General features: G+C 42.0%; 1 protein-coding gene across 5 annotated transcripts in view; it reads right to left on the bottom strand.

Annotated features, from left to right (window-relative positions):
- elavl4 (ELAV like neuron-specific RNA binding protein 4) overlaps window positions 1-21,036 on the bottom strand; it is a 69,558-nt gene that overhangs the window by 46,310 nt on the left and 2,212 nt on the right. Inside the window, exon 1 of one of the 5 annotated variants that reach the window (XM_064935382.1) lies at window positions 4,180-4,508. The exons of 3 other annotated variants lie outside the window; for them this stretch is intronic. In XM_064935382.1, the coding sequence (XP_064791454.1) occupies window positions 4,180-4,188 (9 nt within the window). In that variant the 5' untranslated portion in view covers window positions 4,189-4,508. Of the gene's footprint in view, window positions 1-2,914; window positions 2,958-4,179; window positions 4,509-21,036 lie in introns of those variants that run through there. One more of the 5 variants, XM_064935381.1, reaches the window with a different exon arrangement.

Genomic DNA, 21,036 nt, shown 5'->3' with positions numbered 1-21,036 from the left:
ATTATTTAACAAATCACCACTTTGATTAAGATACTGCCATGTTAGTGACTATGCCTGACTGGAAGCAGGCAGGAGATAGATGATTGAGAGGACACCAACATGACCATGTGGCATTTCTGCTGGGAGTTGCATGTGAATAATTACCCACGCTTCTCAGGGACTGGAGACTCAGTCCAAGTCCTCTCTTAGGCACGGTAGCATGTCAACAGCAACAACACGATCACATCTCACACAAAACATTGGAGAGCTGCGGGGTGTTTATTTGTCCACATCTGGCTATTCAATGGTTCTACAGATTGATTCAGATCTAAGGGCGAGGCATGTGGTCAGTCATATTGCTGTAATTAATGGTTCGATGCCTCTATGACAGGGATAGTACTGAATATTGATATTATGCACTGATTACAGATGGGTAGAAGTAAACTGCCCTGTTGAGTAATGGCAAAGTATTCCACTGTCCATTTCAGTTAGCCTCACTCCTCTCTTAATTTGTCTACTAGTTAATCCGGCTCTCATTTGTCTATCTACATCTGGACACTTGTCAGTTGTACTTCTTTTCAACTCTATGACAAACTGCATCTGCACAGCATAGGATACAATACATTAACTACAAGACATCCATGACAAAAAAACTACGTTTTAGCAGATTATTTCCTATTCAGTATTATATTGCAGCCAATATGTTACTGTTTATCATGCAACTATCATGTAATCCTTTCAAATACATCCTGTTGTTACATGTATAAAAATGTAACCATGATATTTCATACCTGATTGGATGGATGGAAACAGCACTCAGCAAGCTGAACTTTACCTTTACATGTTTGATTTGAGTACACTATTCTCAAGAGCACTACTCTCAAGGGCACAGAATCTAAGGCGGAGCAAGCTAATTTAATCACCACAAACCACGGTTGTTCGGCAGAACCTCTAATAGCTTTACTACTGTTCTTACACCCGTACTTATACCTCCTTCACCATTACTTGATTCAGGTATAAATAAACAATTGTACTCTTCCAGGAGGACCTTGCCTCACCTATAGATCCTATCGCTGTTTGAGGCAATACTGGTCTGTTTTAGAATGACTTCTCTTCACAACATTGGTAGCCTAAGCAAAGAGAACACAACCTGATCTTCTAAAATATGATTCTTATTCGTCTCTTTACCCTCTCTCACACCCTGTCCAACTGTGAGAATCTGAGAGCCCCGTTGACACTCCACTGTTATGCGTGTGAGCACCGTCAAGTGCAAACTCTCCCACCTTCTGGACCACACCATCCACAGCTCTTTATTCACCCCCAGTTCTCCCACTGAGGTCAGCAACCCCCTCCTCTACCCACACCAGTCTGTGGCATACCATCCAGCTGTTCACCAAACCCTACTTTATATTAATCTGAGTATCTCGACTTATTAGCATTGATATGTAACCTTAGTGCTGGATAGTAAAGATTGGTGCTGGATAGTAAAGTGGTGTAACTCTAATGGAGGGCAGTAGAAGTGTGGTGACACTGCCCAGTGTTTGAGCCCCACTGACAGACAGCAGGGTGCTGCTCGATGAGGAGCACGTTCAGTTCCACACCGTAAACACTAGCGTTAGTTATCCCCTCCCCCCTCTCTCCTTCCTTCTATCACTCCCAACGTCCCCGTCTCCCTCCTTTAGCACGGAGTTACTGGCAAACCCCTCCATCACTACGCTACAGAGAGCAGTCAGGGAGACAGGGTGCTATCGGTGTCACCATGGTTGGGAATTGCTTTCTTTTCAATTAGCATTTTGATTGCACGGAAAAGCCCACACACAAACGATCAAATATTCACTTCGAAAAATGAATAATGCTTCCCACATTCAAGATGCTAATATGGAAGCTGGCAAATTCCTTTTGTGACAGGGACAACATTTTAAAAGCAGTATAATGCCATTTGAACATTTTATTCAGCTTATTATTAACAGCATACAGTAAAATAATGTTTGATATGTCTATGGAAATGTAGAAGTCAGGGAAAACAGCCTCTGTGAATGCAGAAAGGTTTTACAAAAATATGTGTTTGTTGATTTGGTTAGTCAGCCCTGCCACTTGGCTGTATGTTGTTGTTGTGGATGGATCAGAGTTAAACTGAGTCCCTGGCAGGCACTGCCTCCCACCAGCCGGGGGACAGCCTGGGGAGGAAGTGACTCTGAGCCCTTAGTCAACAATGGATGCACAAACATCCACCATGCAGCACAGACAAGACCTACCAGCAGCGTCAGAGGCAGAAGCAGAGGAGGCACAGGCGATTCTTTAAAACCCTGTCTAAGTGAGGGGAAATGTACACCAATGCAGGCATGCATCTCTCTCTCACACACACACACACACACACACACACACACATTCTCTCTATTTCTACATAATCTCCCTCTGATACACGACACATTCACAAATGCTATTCACAACCGTAGGCCTACAGTACATACACTGTCAAACATTACAAAAATAAAACCTACCAAGATGTGCACTATAAAACACGAATATACCAAACCTACAAAAGTACCATCAACTATTTACAATGAACAACATCATGAACAATATCATGCAGGCAAAATATCAGATAAAATAATGTACTTTACGTTTGCTCTGCACAGGTAACATGCATAGTTTACGATTGTGCAAACCTACAGGGAGGACAGGAGATTCACGCACCACTTCATGGTCGTAAAATGGGTGTCGATCCCCGAAACCTCTCCACTGCCCCTCGCCTCCATGCTTTTCCTCTCATAGCAATGACTATACCCATCGCCTTCTCCCAAAACTGGATGAATAACACCCCATTAACTGTTGGGGAAGGAAGGCACACTGAGTGAGGCATGGTGCTACTGCTGCAGGCTGTCGGATGGATGCAAGGACACAACAAGCAGCTGGCAGGCTGCAGCCTCCTTACCATTTTAAACCCATTCCACTCCATTTGTGAGCCGGCAGCTTTTTTCTCTCCCCAGCGCCTGAGCAAATTTCCCCCTCACTTGGAGCTCTGTCTCTTGCTTTCTCTCTCTGTGATGGTCAGACAGTAGGCGGCTTGTGAAAGCAGGCATGCCCTTCTTCCAGAGCGGCTGGGTGAGAATGTAAAAGGCTTCAACGTGAGCTCTGGGCTGCAGCCCCCTCCCCGGTCTCCTCCTCATCTGTGAGGTCAGAGCTCCCCTCTCTCTGGAAGCGTGTGCTGCAGCATTCTCACTGGCTCCTGTGCCTGTCTTTCCAGCCCACTCCTCCACAAAGTTAACACATTCACTCTGGTAGCCTCACAGATGCAAGGAGCGCTTGGCAAAGAAAAGCTTTTTGGTACCAGCAAAGCAATCAATCGCTGCTAAGGTCTTTGCTTGAGTGAGCACAAAGAGTGATTGCACCCTCAGGCACTATGGTAATAGGATGCCTGAACAGCACTATGTATATAAATTAGCTATTACTGCATGCATGATTAAGTCTGCAAATATACACTAGGCTAGTTGTACACATTCATATGTGCTGATATTTGTTGCATGTATCTTATTCAAATAAGGATGGGAATCCAGTTAAAACACATGTCATTTGCAATTTATGAAACATATCATTAGATATTGCTAAAACAAATTCAAAATACAAATGTTATATAGCCTAATTTTAAGTTGCAGTTATTTAAAAAAAAGGCTGTTAAATAACTAAGCCAGCCTTGGGTTAACACAGGCTACTACTGATATGCACATAGCTATGTATTTTAACAGTGCATTGTGAGTGAATGAATGTATCAGTGTCCTCTGTTTTTAGTGTATGCAATATAACGGTCTGACTTTTAGAAGTGTGTGATGTGAGAAGGTATGTGTGTGATCGTTTTAATATAAGGTAAAGCCAAAGAAAAATGTCCATCCTGGATGGACAATAAAGTTGTATTCTATACTCACGTCAAACTGTAAATCTCTCTCTCTCTCACACACACACACACCTGCAGGAGCGACACATCTAGAAACAACAAAGCGCCCCCCAAAAATGGGATAGGCTCACTACGGATTCAAACACAAACCCCATACGGAAGTGTATCACCTGGCTCGGCTACTGTTGCAGAGATGCAATGATGCCGGTTACTCAAAGCAGCTCATTAAATGTAGACAAATAATAAGATAGATATAGCTTATAAGACAGATGCCTTAGCATTGGCTAAACAAATTGTTCCCTACTCACCATGACCATTCTTGTTTTAGGTTGAGGAGGATAACGCGAAAGGAGAGCAGCAAGTATTTAGTCTTCGTGTGGATAAAGAAAATCGGTAGCTGAAGGAGTCGATCCTAGTGCTGGGCGCGCGTGGTCCCAATGACAATCGGATAAAGAAGGCGCGTGTGAGTGGATGAACGTGAGCCTGCAGTGTGTGCAGCGTGTCAGAGGCGAGCCGTGGGTGGAAATCTCTTCGGGAGCGTCGGAGAAAAGAAACGGTCCCAAAAAATAAAACAAAACTAAAAGGGTAAGTCTTCACTGAAAGGGAACAGCTAATGCAAGCAACCCTTTTCCTTCAAACCATTTATGGGTTATTCAGTCTGTATGGTTTAGAATCTCATTGGCTGCGATAGAGCGGGGAAGGGGTGGTGCGCTAGTGGAGGAGAGTGTTGGAGGAGGGCTATAGACGGAGCAGCAGGGAACTACGGGGGGCGATGGTACCGACGTAAGATGCTATTTATATTACGCACTACAACATCTACAGTATTCATCTAACCTCCAAGCGAAGGCAGAGAAGTTCATTGGCAGCTGTAACATGGAGCAAGGTAACCAATAACCACCTCGAACCCCCACACACGGTGTGATGAGGTTTTGTCGCCTACCTGGATGGACACCTAGCAGCATTAACATTGTATAGAGAAGTACAGTAGCTTAATCGTTCCTCTGCATGGCATTACACAGTAGTATATCTGCCCTTTTGATGTTGAGGATTTTGTTGATGTTACAGCCTTGCCCCAGCTCGCCACTCTATACCCCCTGCTCCCTCCTGTCTTTTCTGTGAGCTTCAACCACATGTGCTTCCCTTCACAGCTGCACGCAAGCACCATCAATAATTACAGCTCTGTGGTTGTAGTGCTCTGGTGGGAGGACTTTTGTACCCGGGTAGGGGATGCATCTCATCCCTTACCTATAAGCCTACTACTAGGCAGGGCAAACCCGTTTAGGTGATTTCTGATATAAATAAATCACAGCACAGCAAATAAATAATCACAGCAAATAAATCACAGCAAATAAATAAATCACAGCATGTCTTTGGACTCATTCAGCAGTTTTTACCTGATTAAGTACAATACCATTGGAAATTAATGTTGAAAGTTAAATTTGTATTCCTAAAACTTAAGTTGAAAATAATGCTGTAGCTGCTTCCTGTTGACAATACATTTTGATAAATAGCCCAATGTAAAAACACAGTTTTAAAGTGTCCAAATGAATAACCAATATACAGAAACAGGAGTACACTACAGGACCAAATGTATGTGGACACCTGCATGTCGAACATCTCATTCCAAAAATGATGGGCATTAATATGGAGTTTGTCCCCCTTTGCAGCTATAATAGCCTCCCCTCTTCTAGGAAGGCTTTCCCCTAGATGTTGGAACATTGCTGCGGGGACTTGCTTCCATTCAGCCACAAGAGCATTAGTGAGGTTGGGCACTGATGTTGGGCAACTAGGCCCAACACAGTCGGCGTTCCAGATCACCCAAAAGGTGTTTGATGGGGTTGAGGTCAGGGCTCTGTACAGGCCAGTCAAGTTGTTCCACACCGATCTCAACAAACCATTTCTGTATCGACCTCGCTTTGTGCACAGGGTCATTGTCATGCTGAAACTGGAAAGGGCCAAACTGTTGCCACAAGTTTGGAAGCATAGAATCGTCTAGAATGTCATTGTAAGTCGCTCTGGATAAGAGCGTCTGCTAAATGACTTAAATGTAATGTAATGTATGCTGTAGCGTTAAGATTTCTGAACTGGAATTAAGGTTCCAAGCCCGAACCATGAAAAACAGCCCCAGACCATTATTTCTCATCCACCAAACTTTACAGTTGGCACAGTGCATTCGGGCAGGTAGCGTTCTCCTGGCATCAGCCAAACCCTGATTCATTAGTCTGACTTTCAGATGGTGAAGCGTGATTAATCACTCCAGAGAACGCATTTCCACTTCTCCAGATTCCAATGGTGGCGAGCTTTACACCACTCCAGCCGACGCTTGGCACATGATGATCTTAGGCTTGTGTGTGGCTGCTCGGCCATGGAAACCCATTTCATGAAGCTCGACAAACAGTTCTTGTGCTGACGTTGCTTCCAGAGGCAGTTTGGAACTCAGTAGTGAGTGTTGCAACCAAAGACAGACAATTTTTATTCGCTAGATGCATCAGCACTTGGCGGTTCGGTTCTGTGAGCTTCTGTGGCCTACCACTTAGCGGCTGAGTCGTTGTTGCTCTTAGACGTTTCCACTTCACAATAACAGCACTTACAGTTCACCGGGGCAGCTCTAGCAGGGCTGAAATGTGACAAACTGATTTGTTGGATAGGTGGCATCCTATGACGGTGCCACGTTGAAAGTCTGAGCTCTTCTGTAAGGCCATTCTACTGCCAATGTGTGTCTATGGAAATTGCATGACTGTGCTCGATTTTATACACCTGTCAGCAACGGATGTGGCTGAAATAGCTGAATCCACTAATTTGAAGGTTGTCCACATATTTTTGTATATATAGTGTATTTCTGTCTGTAATAAAGGCCTCTTGTGAGGAAAAACTCATTCTGATTGGCTGGGCCTAGCTCCCCAGTGGGTGGGCCTATGCCCTCACATGGCTGCACCCCTGTCCAGTCATTTGAAATTCATAGATTAGGACATAATCAATCTATTTCAATTGACTGATTTCCTTATGTGAACTGTAATTCAGTAAAATCTTTTAAATTGTTGCGTTTATATTTTTGTTCTGTGTTTATACACTTTTTTTGATGAATCACTGTTATCGATATCACGCTGAAATAAATAGAATAAGGGGCAAACGTTTGAGACAGAAAGTCCCAACTTCGACAGACAAGTGTCTAATTCTCACTGAAATTTCTAGCCTCATCTATTAACTAGCTAGCTGGGAAGGGCTCATCAGGACAAATTACTGACTAAACCAAATCCGTTCGTCTCCACTCTACTCTCGCTGTGTGACATACGTCAGCAATTTGGGCACCGGGTGTGTTCGTATAGCCTCTCCCTCATTAGTCACTCTAGCATGGTGTTGGGAAATGGTGTTTCATAAAGAATGTATTCATATTTTCCCTGCCTTGTCGCCATTAAATCTAGTTCAGGAGGAAAACGAAGCCTTTGCAGCCTGAATGGAGAATGTTTTATGTACGAACCGGTCCATGGGGGATACGAGTGTACAGCCAGCTGCATGCATTCCCTTTGGACGGTAAGATGAAACCACTCAACATCACCATCTGCCGGCCTTTGGGCCAGTGTGAGGTAGTAACACAAACTGTCCACATTAGGAAAATTAGCGCAGTATAAAATTATTTAGCATGATTATATGTTGCCGACTCACAAACTATTGCAACAATGACATATTTGAGAGTTAACATTTTTTCTCAAACACAATGTAACCGGGCTAGAGACTAGACAAGAGCCTCCATAGTGTCTGTGCAGCAGCCTGAACATTTGACATCCCTGTATTACTGCAGTCCTGTCAATCATACCCTGCACAAGTTAACTACAGTACATGGCACATCTCAAACATAAACTTCAGTAATGCCACCTTTGCATTATGGAGAATGCCTCCATAAATGTATTCAGTGTGGCCTCCAACACACAGCTATGATTTAATGTAGGCCACACAATAATTCATAACTAGATTTTACAATGATAAAATAACAATGCATATTTTATACAGTATTTTAGATGCAATAACAATGCATATTGTATACAGTATGTTCTATACCTCATCTGCCTTAATCTAGCAGCCACATCCTCTTGGGGATAGTCTGATTTGATTAGAATAGCTTTTGGTATGAGAGCTGCAGTGACCAGAGAGGCCATAAAATATCAGATTTACCCTAGCTGGCCCCAGACTCAGCAACAAGGAGAGCAAGCACCTGCATACTCTAATTCATTTAGTTGACATGGAACAGTATATTACACTTTGCTGTGTTGTTGTTTTTTTACTGCCCAATGTTTTGTTACAGCATTTGCCTGTGTGTTAGGCAGCAGTAGGGCTATTTTATCCATTGTTCAACACTGCGTCATTACAGTACATTGTTTTATTCCAGACACCAGAGACATCTAGCTAGTCCTCTTTTATTCAATTAGGAGGAGGTGGCTCTCATGGCAGACAGACTAACTTGAGTAAGTCCATTAACCTCTGGCTGAGTTCACCAATCTCCAGCTGAACGAGCGCTGATGGCAAATCACACAGAGCTCTTGACAGCCAACAAAACGCTGCAGCACTGTTAGCCTAATCCATAATACGCCCAAAACATTTTCAGGAGTTTTTTGGTGTGGACGTGGGCTTGGAATGACTCAAATGTTCTATTCTCAATATGTAAACAAGACAATGTATGTATTTTCTTTATGAATGCATGCTATACATACTATATCTGCACGTAATATGTATGCAATGTATGTATATTTGTACATGTACAGTAGTAGTACACTGTATAATATCCATATACAGTATTTACATGCATAGTGACAATGAGAAGAGACCAACAACATTGGTCAACTTTCACAGGGCACAGAATTTCCCCACAGTGAGAAACTGCTAGGAAGAGCTTTGAAGCTCTCCAATCTCCCCACTGCACCTCTGGCCCCTCCACCTCACTGAGTACTAAAGCCATGTACAACAATGTGCTTGAAATACTAAGCATTAATTAAAGCTACGGCTAAAGCCTTGCCACCCTCAATTAGGAATCAACAGGACTCAGGTGTTTCCCGAATGGATGTGTTTTCTGGAGTTATTTTAATTTATGTGTGGTATCTTCCGCTATCCCTTACTGCCAGGGACAATATCACATACCAACTGCCTATTTGTTTCGGGAGTTTTCTGGTGCAATGCTTCTCAGTCTAGAAACCTGCAATTAATACTAGACTAGGTTCTCTATCGCTTTTTATTCTTCCGACTTGACCTTTCAGAATCCATTGCATTCTGTGCAAGCTTGGGAAGTAATTCTCTGCCTCACTGACTTTAATATTCTCTCTGGCACCATGCTTTTATTGCCACCTTTTAATTCTTGGCTGTAAATATCAGAACATAACACAGATGGAAAACAATCCTTTTTATATTGGATTACAGAGAACTGTAACTATTGAAATAATAGGTACGCAGTAAAGGCGCTCCAGGAAGACGATTCTTATCTACGCACCGGCATCCTCAATAACTCAAAATATTTTAAATATCCAAAATATCCTCTATTGTAATTGCTTTGTTTCACCATATTATTTTCTTACGTTGTTTTAATCAATACTGTAGAATGTGATGGATGAGAGTGAATGGGGTCTTCAAGCAGTGCTATATTTTGCTCTCTCCAGTGTTGTCAGATGGGGGAGGTTGGCTGCCTGGAGACAGATGGAGTGAGCTGTTTGAGAGATTCTAAATAGGATGCCACCCATGCTGGGAGATTTCAGATCTAGTCACTGGAGTTGCTGGACAGGAAGGTTTACCTCCCTTGGGCTTTGGCTCTTTATATACACTGTGTATGTGTGTAGGGCTGGCACAATAATCGTATAATCATGTAACCGACAATGATTAACAATAACCGTGAACTAAGGAAAATAACCGCTATAACAATAATTATACTTTATTTTCAAGTGGATATCGTTTACCCAATAGCAGTTTTTCATTTTTACATGACGGGGATAAAGTTGGTCATTATAGGAGCAGAATGGCATGGTCAGGAGGAGAAGCTTTATTTCCAAAAGTTCCAAGGGGGGAAAACCTTTCGCTTTTGAGACGGGTGTCACCCAAACTGTATTATATTCATGAGGTGTGTCAAAGCTCATTTTCAAATATCCATTATGATACATTACGAGCTCAAAACATTTTCAAACAAAAATAAAATGTATGACAATAACCGTGACTATTTGCTTGACAATTCATTGTTACTCAAAATTACAAAATCATCACAGCCCTGTATGTGTGTGCGTGTTTGTGTGACAGATATAAGGAAGGTACAATCTATCAAATTTGTCTAATTTAGTTTTCGGGATTTTGTAAGATGTTGCATAAATATAAATGTGAATTCAGCTTAAGCCTTATGTACTGTACTGTGTATTTAGACTATTCTGGAATGTTTTAGTTTTTTTGTTTATGCTTCCATTTTTTTAAAGTGGAAAGCTTTCCTGGCCCTAACCCAGGAGGATTGCCAACGGTGCAGTCAGTAATGTAAAGCCCGTCTTATTGATTGACTCTGCCTGGACATGCCCAGACGCTCTCTCTCACACCCTTTGTTCCCAAAGTACCTTCGACCTGACACACCGATTGCTGTAGCCCTAATTATAGTGCCCCACCAGAATGGCTCCTGCCTCTGCTGAAAGCCTGCTAATTTTGAGACCAGCATCTGGCTAATTGTCATGAACTCCGCCTGCTCTCTCCTGTCCTCCCTCCTCACCCTAAACCCCTCCCACTCAAAACCGCTCCACGGATTAACATCCAGTGAATATTTTTTCTGCTGATGCAAATAGAGATCGGTCCTCAATGCTGACTTGAGTTTCAACCAATGATTTTTATAATTTTTACTGCTGACTACACACGCACGCACACACGCGCTCTCTCTCTCACATACTGTACACTTGATTTTTGCAGTTAGAATAGCAACATTGTAAGATATCTCTTCTGTATGTAGTTAGCATGAAATCAGTTTAGGCATGCAGCAGACAGTCTTATAGTGTCAACTTCATTTAAGTCGAAGCAATCAACTGTTAGATCCAGTGTGTTTGACTAATGTTTCACTCTGAATAATTACAGGTTTATTTAAAATGTAGCAAAGTGTAGGTGTCACCTGAAATGTGTCAAGAACTGTTAACATTGTAAGAAGTTTCAATATGTCATGCTCATACATGTAACTAACCCTCTGTGCTTAATGTCATACATGTAACTAACCCTCTGTGCTTAATGCCATACATGTAACTAACCCTCTGTGCTTAATGCCATACATGTAACTAACCCTCTGTGCTTAATGCCATACATGTAACTAACCCTCTGTGCTTAATGCCATACATGTAACTAACCCTCTGTGCTTAATGCCATACATATACTAACCCTCTGTGCTTAATGTCATACATGTAACTAACCCTCTGTGCTTAATGCCATACATATACTAAACACCATACATGTAACTAACCCTCTGTGCTTAATGCCATACATGTAACTAACCCTCTGTGCTAAACCCCATACATGTAACTAACCCTCTGTGCTAAACCCCATACATGTAACTAACCTTCTGTGTTTAACACCATACATGAAACTAACCCTCTATGCTTAATGCCATACATATACTAAACGTCATACATGAACTAACCCTATGTGCTAAATGTCATACATGTAACTAACCCTCTGTGCTTAATGCCATACATATACTAACCCTCTGTGCTTAATGTCATACATGTAACTAAACCTCTGTGCTTAATGCCATACATGTAACTAACCCTCTGTGCTTAATGTCATACATGTAACTAACCCTCTGTGCTTAATGCCATACATGTAACTAACCCTCTGTGCTTAATGCCATACATGTAACTAACCCTCTGTGCTTAATGCCATACATATACTAAACGCCATACATGTAACTAACCCTCTGTGCTTAATGCCATACATATACTAAATGCCATACATGTAACTAACCCTATGTGCTCAATGACATACATGTAACTAACCCTCTGTGCTTAATGCCATACATGTAACTAACCCTCTGTGCTAAACCCCATACATGTAACTAACCCTCTGTGCTTAATGCCATACATATTATACTAACCCTCTGCGCTTAATGCCATACATGTAACTAACCCTCTGTGCTTAATGCCATACATGTAACTAACCATCTGTGCTTAATGCCATACATGTAACTAACCCTCTGTGCTTAATGCCATACATGTAACTAACCCTCTGTGCTTAATGCCATACATGTACTTTGAATAAACAATATCAATTTCAGAATTTGTTACATTCATCCATGGACTCATCCATATTTTAAAATATCACTCATTTATATTTTTTAAGAATAAATCCGAAATTCCCTTTGAATTTAAAGAGTAAAAAACTGATCTGTATTGAAATGAAGACTTTCACAATGCTGTTTGAATGACCACCAGAAAACCAGGTCAGTGAAAGGTCAACAGTCCTTGATTAATTAGCATGTCACACTGGGCCTGTAGTTAGATCCTCAGCTTTGCTAACAGGAGGCCTCGCCTCTTCCAGCCCGTGCTGTGACATTTCCTACGAGGGATACTAACCGGATTGAAAGTGTCCTCCCCTGCCTGCTTTTCTAGCCCATTTATGCCTGTTTTGGCATAGGAAGATAGACCTCAAAAACATTCTGTTCTTCATGCACTTTCCATGGAACTCGACCTGTCATGGAAAAATCCCAGCACAGTACGTTCCTCATAAATTAGCTGATTATTTTTAATAAACACCCAGGTTTCTCTTCTCCTCAGTATACAGGAGCTTACGTAGCTCTTTTTCATTTCCCTTGAAGAATCCATTTACTTCCTGTATCCAAGTTTTGGCTGCACCTGGCCGTGCAACTCAGATTGATTATCATCACTTACCTGGCTTAAGTCCAGTCTGCACCCGTAACAAATCAACAAATTGGGGTCAGACCTTTTGTCTCGATACAGTGTGACAAACTCAGCATTGCTTACTCCGAGACATCAGGCATCAATTACAAATCTGCATTTAGCCGTCAGGACTGGCTTCTGTTATCTTTGATGTTTAAGACGACAGACAAGCATTCCGCCAAATCCTTACTCAGCTCCTAAAACTGCATGAGAAACTTTTCTCCGGTAAATACCTATCTTTCCATGTCATTGGACATGAACCACGTCCATTTCAACTCATACTCATATCACCACCTAAGAGAAACTTCTCAACAAGACATTCATTCTCACTGTATTTTTGTGCATTCAAATTGCCATCGATTAAAATGCAATTGTGTTTGTTGTCCGTAGTTTATGCCTGCCCATACCGTAACCCCACCGCCATCATGGGGCACTATGTTCACAACGTTGAACATAGCAAACCGCTCATCCACACAACGCCATACACGTGGATGTGAGGCCGGGTTGGATGTACTATCAAATTCAAAAAAATAACATTGGAGGCGGTTTATGGTAGATAAATTACCATTAAATTCTTTGGAAACAGCTCTGGTGGACATTCCTGCAGTCAGCATGCCAATTGCACACTTGAGACATCTGTGGCATTGTGTTGTGTGACAAAACTGCACATTTTAGAGTGGCCTTTTATTGTCCCCAGGACAAGGTGCACCTGTGTAATGATCATACTGTTTAATCAGCTTCTTGATATGCCACACCTGTCAGGTGGATGGATTATCTTGGCAAAGGAGAAATGCTCACTAACAGGGATGTTAACAAATGTACACAAAATGTGAGAGAAATACGTTTTTTTGTGCAGATTGAAAATGTCTGGGATATTTTATTTCAGCTCATGAAACATGAGACCAACACTTTACATGTTGCGTTTATATTTTTGTTCAGGGTAGCAGGAGCCTTTAGACTTAAGAAGTGACATGGCTTGTCTACCTGCCTAAGATATTTCTGTCTGTGGAACAGAATGTGATGGGAGAAAACCACATACTGTATATGGAGAGATGGCTACGTCACAATATGCAGGTAGTAAGACAGTTATTACAATTCAATAGCGGTGGTAGTTATTACAAAAAGCAGTGGCCACGCCAAAGGAACTTTGTTTTATAAATACTGAACCACTGCAAGGTAGCCTATATCTCAAGTATATACTTCCAAAAAATTGTTTGGGAGCAAGGACTTAGGCCCCTATAACCTAAAACTGAAATGAGAGGGCTGTAAAATTGCACAGGGGGGTTTGCATGGTTGACATGTATTCTGGCTCAGATGGTGCAATCACAGCAGGAGACCTTGGATTACAGTCCATTTGGATTACAGAGGTGTTGCCTCTTGATAAATGATATTCAACTGCAACGACACGTTGCCTTCTCCCCTTGTCATTACCAGTGTTGCCCCTCATCGTTATTGGCGTCTGTGTTGCCATTGTGTGTGGCGGGTGCTGTCATGGTGGTGTAGTGGTTGGCTGTGGGGCGGCCTGCTCTGTGTTTGATCCCAGTCGGGGTACCTCCATGCTCTGAGGGAGACCACTGCGGTCCATCTGGCTGGGGCTTTAATCAGCACCTCCCCTCAGAGCGGGGAATCATTCTCCTGCCTGGCCCCAGCCCTTCGCTGTGCTGCCTGCCTGCCTCAGAGCACTGGAGCCCTTCTAACATGCCCACGCTGCACATTTCATCTTTCTAAATGTCACTTCATGGTTTACTGCTCCTCCTTATGATGCTAGTAGGAAAGCGAGTACACAATGCTAGCCTAACTCTGCAGTATTTTAGTTTAACAGCATATATCCTTGTCGAATAGCTTCACCGTGTGTGTTGTAGTAGCTGTGTTTTATTAAACAAGAAAACCCCTTGTTTAGAAAGGCGTAAACCTATGTTTGATAAAATGCAATGTATTAATAAATTATGTTGTGTTTCTACACTAGCTATGAAAGGAATGAATACAGCCCTCTGAATCAGGTGTGTTTTTCTGTGGCTACAACAAAAGCGTGTGGTGTTGGGGGAACACTTGAGGTCGCAGGTTGCCATTTATTGAGATTACTCATGTACTGGAGGCAGCTCTAGCTGGCATAGCCACAAAGTCATAAAATCTGATGTTAAACCCAATGCTAACCACACTGCTAACCCTTATGCCTAACCTTCAATTATGATCAAAAAAACACATTTTTGTTTTCATACATTTTTTATTTTGTAGCTGGCCCATTCAGCGGAAACCACTCCGTTCTGCCTCCAGGGCAAGACTCATGACAATAAACATCAACCTGCCTCGAGGACTGGAGTTGGGAAACACTGCTCTGAAAAAACAAGCCCCCCACCCATCCCACACACGCGCGCACGCTCTTTCTCAGGAGGATAGAGAACGAGATAAGGAGAGTAAAGAAATGGAGAATGGAGAGCACAGCAGAGAAGAATACCTTAAGGAATAATTACCATACATAAATACGCTTTTCTCCTGCTTTAAATTGGGTTATTTTAGAGTCTTGTCACTGATGTTCTAGGAAGACTACATGGTAACACATTTAAACCTGAATGCTGCTGTTAGAAAGGATGAATTATTAATGGATTGGAAAACTAGTAGGGATGATGCTTTCCCAGGGCTGTGAAGAGAACCGCTATGTGTCTACGGAAGTAATGCCTGGCCTCGCAGGTCTTCCTCAGTAATGTACACGTCAGGCACATATCATTTATTCATGACCGCAGCAGTCACTCTCTAGCTCCCAAACAATTAGTAAATCAATAAAAGGGATGTGCTAAAAAACTATGTCAAGATTCAGCCACAGCCTATTGCTCAGGTGTTGGCTACATTTATCACTTCACCAACGGTCAGTAGCTGTGATCTATAGCATTTTTGAATCTCTACTCTTAAGATGGAGGCCCGATACTGATTTGCTCTTGAATAGCAGGTGCATCCATTTGACTGACATTTTTTTGTTTTAAATTCTTATGCATCATAATGTGCAATGCAATTTTGAATCAAATTAAAAGGCATTTTTTTCTAATATAGACACTTCAATTGTATGTCTTGAAAAGGTAGGATGTGTCTTTTGTGAGGAGATAATCTTGACTAGAGCGTCATTGTTATTTTTATTAAAGATGGAATCCACAGGTCGTGGGTGTCCCCATTCCACCCCACTTCTTGTGTTGTGTTTTGGGATTTTGAGCCCAGTCAGCTAAGAGAGATTACAATAGTAAACTACACTGGTCAGTAGGGCTCAAGCTGGGTAATGCCTCCTTTGTTATGGTTGGTGGTGTGGCCCATGTTTATGCTGCTGGAACTGAGTGTACGGAAACAGTTGACTGAGATTGGCATAAAGCTGTGTCTGTTTTCCCCAATAGCCTTTCACCGTTCCACTCTAATTAACAGTAACATTCATTACTGTGTGTACACAGATGAGAGTAAACCTCGCTCTCAGGCAATAAAGACAACACAATTCCATTTTTTCTCTCCAAACTTTTCAACGTTGTTCCTTTTCTAATTACTCTGTTAACAGCCTTGAAATAACTGTGATTAGATATGAAACAATGGCCACAGTAAGCATACTGGTAAATAAAAGTGGCTCTAAAATGAAATGTCGGTTTAATCAACACAATATAACTGCTCTTGGGGGTTGTAAGAGGAAAAAGCAGTAATGTTTGCTATTAAAGTTTGTGGTTTCAAACTATTGTAAGTTTTAAGCGCTCTGACATAACAGTCAAACTACAATTTCTGTTCTCAAAGTCATGGTTTTCAAACTATCATCATAATTGTATTCTGTGTTTCTCTAGTCTTCAAACGCCTCTCTACAGGTGAAATCACAGACTTACTTCCAGGTCAGGCTACCTGTATTCAGAAATCTGACCCTTCTGCTAAGTGTTATGGATGACAACCACCTGCCCCTGTATATCTATCTGGACCTTCAGCACCATGGACAGTGACATTGCTAGCAAAACATGCTAATGTGATCACACTTAAATGTACTCGGAGGACAAGTTACACAATAGGGTGGCTGGGTATTAAAAGACAGCCCCTGGAGGAGGCACTGTGAAGGAGTAGAGAGAGAGAGCGAGAGAGAGAGTGGGCCACCTGTCCTCTGCGGGGCAAACAGTGCTGTGGTCGGCCCTGCCCCCCCTCTGGCTTAGAGAAGCTTTTTGCCTGGCTGGAGACACCTGCTCCACTCAGCGGTGACGGCTCCCAGCGGGACACTGGCTCAGCTGCTGCTCACCAGGCCCCCCTTGCAGCACTGGCCCCCTCTCAGTGTGGCACTGCCAGCCTGCCCTCCCGGCCCTGCCTGCCACGCAGGAACACAGTACAGTAGCTACCACAGCCGGCTCAGAAATCAATTATGATGGCATTGACTTGACACGATCAGTGTGATTGGCATTCATTGGACAGTTACTGGGTTCTTTACAAGAAGCTGACAAAGCATACCCTATACCACACAGGCCACCTGACCCAACAGTTTGTTTCTTTATGGTCGTAATTAGCATGTAGTAAGCATGTAACTATTCAAGTAGCTCAGCATATTCTCTAACAGCCTTATTGTTCGGTTCTTAGGATATGTGGACAACTATAAATACCTAGGTGTCTGGCTAGACTGTAAACTCTCATTCCAGACTTACATTAAGCATCTCCAGTCCAAAGTTAAATCTAGAATTGGCTTCCTATTTCACAAAAAAGCCTCCTTCACTCGTGCTGCCAAACATACCCTCGTAAAACTGACTATCCTACCGATCCTTGACTTCGGCGATGTCATTTACAAAATAGCCTCCATATACTACCCACCACTGTGACCTGTATGCTCTCGTTGGCTGGTCCTCGCTACATATTCATCGCCAAACCCACTGGCTCCATGTCATCTCTAAGTCTTTGCTAGGTAAAGCCCCGCCTTATCTCAGCTCACTGGTCACCATAACAGCACCCACCCGTAGCACGTGTTCCAGCAGGTATGTTTCACTGGTCATCCCCAAAGCCAACACCTGCTTTGGCCGCCTTTCCTTCCAGTTCTCTGCTGCCAATGACTGGAAAGAATTGCAAAAATCACTGAAGTTGGAGACTTATATCTCCCTCACTAACTTTAAGCGTCAGCTGTCAGAGCAGCTTATCGATCGCTGCAGCTGTACACAGCCCTTCTGTAAATAGCCTATCCAGCCAACTACCTACCTCATTCCCATATTTGCTTTTGTTTTTCTGCTCTTTTTCACACCAGTATTTCTACTTGCATATCCTCATCTGCACATATATCACTCCAGTGTAAATTTCTAAATTGTAATTACTTTGCCCTTATTGGCCTATTTATTGCCTTACCTTCTTACTTCATTTGCACACACTGTATACGGAGTTCTCTATTGTGCTATTGACCAGTGAGCTGAGATAAGGCGGGGCTTTACCTAGCAAAGACTTAGAGATGACATGGAGCCAGTGGGTTTGGCGATGAATATGTAGCGAGGACCAGCCAACGAGAGCATACAGGTCACAGTGGTGGGTAGTATATGGAGGCTATTTTGGGGCGGCAGGGTAGCCTAGCGGTCAGAGCGTTGGACTAGTAACCGGAAGGTTGCGAGTTCAAACCCCCGAGCTGACAAGGTACAAATCTGTCGTTCTGCCCCTGAACAGGCAGTTAACCCACTGTTCCCAGGCTGTCATTGAAAATAAGAATGTGTTCTTAACTGACTTGCCTGGTTAAATAAAGGTAAAATAAAAAAAATATATGTTTGTTTATCCCACGTGTAGCTGTTGTTTTTGTCGCACTGCTTTGCTTTATCTTGGCCAGGTCGCAGTTGTAAAAGAGAACTTGTTCTCAATTGACCTACTTGGTTAAATAAAGGTTAAATAAACAAACAAATAATAACAATAAAAATTGTGGACCCACACTGCAATAATCTATGATAAAATGTTCCACAGCCTATATGTAGTTAACAGCTGTGCCGCAGTTTGAGATGGGCTGTAGTTCTGCAGCTGTATGCAGATGACCGCTGATTGACCTGCAGGAGAAATAGCACTTTTCTTCCTAAAACTGAAGAGAGCTCTGCCAAATCGCATTAACCTAGCCACATATGATTGAGCAAGGTTCTGGTACCTCTGCTGAAAAAGGAAGCGTTCCTTTATTTTCAGACAACCACACACTGAGTGATTGTGTGTCTTGGCTCTTTCTTACTCATACTGCTGTTTAAAAAAAAAATCTAAATCCGGTGAACCCATACGGTTCAATGAATCATGTTGATATTGACATGTTACCAATTGAGATCTTTGTTCAGTTCACTCAATATTGGTCCAAATCCACCATTAAACAAATCCTGGTTATTTCTTAATTTCATTATTCACCGATAGTAAATCCTAAAATGATGCTCCTGTAAGTTAATCGATATCAATCTATGGCCTTTTTATCTGAGATATGATTTTGTGTCGCAGTTAGGTGGGTGATTCTACCTACTTGGCACAGTGCACTGCCTCTCTCAGAGATGATACATGCCTCTCTGTATATTGCACCTGTAACAGCAAAGGCAGGCTTGTGGAGCTTAAATTAACTAATTTCCTGGAGTAAATTAACCAGAGAAACACTGCAATCAGGGAAGGAGGAAGTGATGGAAGCGGCAGATGGAAAGACCTAATCATTGTTGTGAAATAGAGATGACCCTTACAATCTATGGGGTGCCAATATGCCTTTGCCAACTGCTGTACAATTCCCTCTACTCGCCTTGCTTCTGTTTGTCGTGACGATGCCTTAAATGAGTTAAGGTAAATCTAACCTTTTTTTTTTACTGAAGAATGGAGTTACCAAAGGAAGCACTGTATTATGAAAAACAACAGCTGCATGACGACAGTAATCAGGGGCTCACAAATAAACGGCATTCAAAACAGACAGTTAAGAAATCTTAATTTATTCCTCACCCATATCTGCCTCTGACTACTATCCATGCTGAAGTTCTTGGATTTTTGTTAGACCCTTCATAGCAACCAATATGGCTGATATTCTGAATGGCGTGTTCTCCTCCCAGTCTATGTTGGCTGGATCCATTGGTTCTGATAGAAAACTCAGTAGAGTTTTAGAACATGTTAGACATCCTTTTAAACACAATGTTCTCTAGCTCACCTAGAGCCTGACAAATGGCTGCCTGGACTACAGGGACATTGTTCTAGACTGTAGCCATTTAGCAAGCTATGTATTTTGCTTTATTACTTTGCTATACTGGATTCCCTTGAAATATATTTGAAAATGTTCAGAATCATACCACTATAATAACATCCTTTTATTATTGCGTTTGATTTAATTTTGTCAATCCTTCAGGTTTGATTTCATACTGAAGCATATCCATACAGTGGTATTACACAGCTCACACCGTAAGACAGCTCAGACATCTAGAACTAAAAATGTTGGTCTCTAGTATCATAATATTATGCCTTGCATCCACCAAAATAATAAAACAATCCAGCTCTCCAAGAGCAAAGCCTCAACAATCTTCCAGCACATTTATCTAATGTATGCAAATGATCTAGCTGTGCTTAATGAAGGTACCATTAATCATTGTAACGATGGTCAGTTTTAACCAGGGTACTCAGAATCACAGACACGCCTCATATATTCTGATTTACATACAACTCATGTATTCACATTTATTTTAACAGGAAGTAGCATTGTATTTGTGCATTTTCGGGATCACATAGAAACAGGGTCTGCGTTTACTCTGATCATAGCTTTAGAACTGTCTGCCTACTCAGTCAGATATAATGAAAATTAATACAAACATCCACATCAAGTTCTTTAGCTAACCCAAATGCAAAATAATTTCACGCGTTGCAATTAAAAGACTTGTAAGAGGTGATTTAATAACTTGCCATAACCTCACTATCTATTATTACATTCTACTATTCAATTTTCATTTCAGCAGAAATTAAGGCACTGTGTGGTACTATTGTTATATGTGAAAGAGAAATCACAGCATCAATCTACTTGTCATATGCAATTTAAGTTTATATTTCCTCAGTAGTATAACTACTGGGATTCTTTACACGTAGCTAGATAGCATGACTGTATATGCAAAAATAGTCTGAGTGAATAAGATGGTTCTGCCAGGTGAATAAGAACATTAAGTCTTTATGGATGACCAAACATTTCCTCTGCATTCGCATACAGTCAACAGCAGACCTCAATGCTGTCAGCATTACAACGATTTCTGCTAAATTCAGGAAAGCTCTAGGGTGGGAAGCTGAGCCTGTTTGAAGGGAAGCCGAATGAGAGCCCGTCACAGATTAGACACCCAC

This window comes from Oncorhynchus masou, chromosome 24, assembly GCF_036934945.1.
Source record: "Oncorhynchus masou masou isolate Uvic2021 chromosome 24, UVic_Omas_1.1, whole genome shotgun sequence".
Classification (NCBI taxonomy): domain Eukaryota; kingdom Metazoa; phylum Chordata; class Actinopteri; order Salmoniformes; family Salmonidae; genus Oncorhynchus; species Oncorhynchus masou.
The sequence above is the reverse complement of the archived record's forward strand: the minus strand, read 5'-3'. Positions and strand labels throughout refer to the sequence as shown.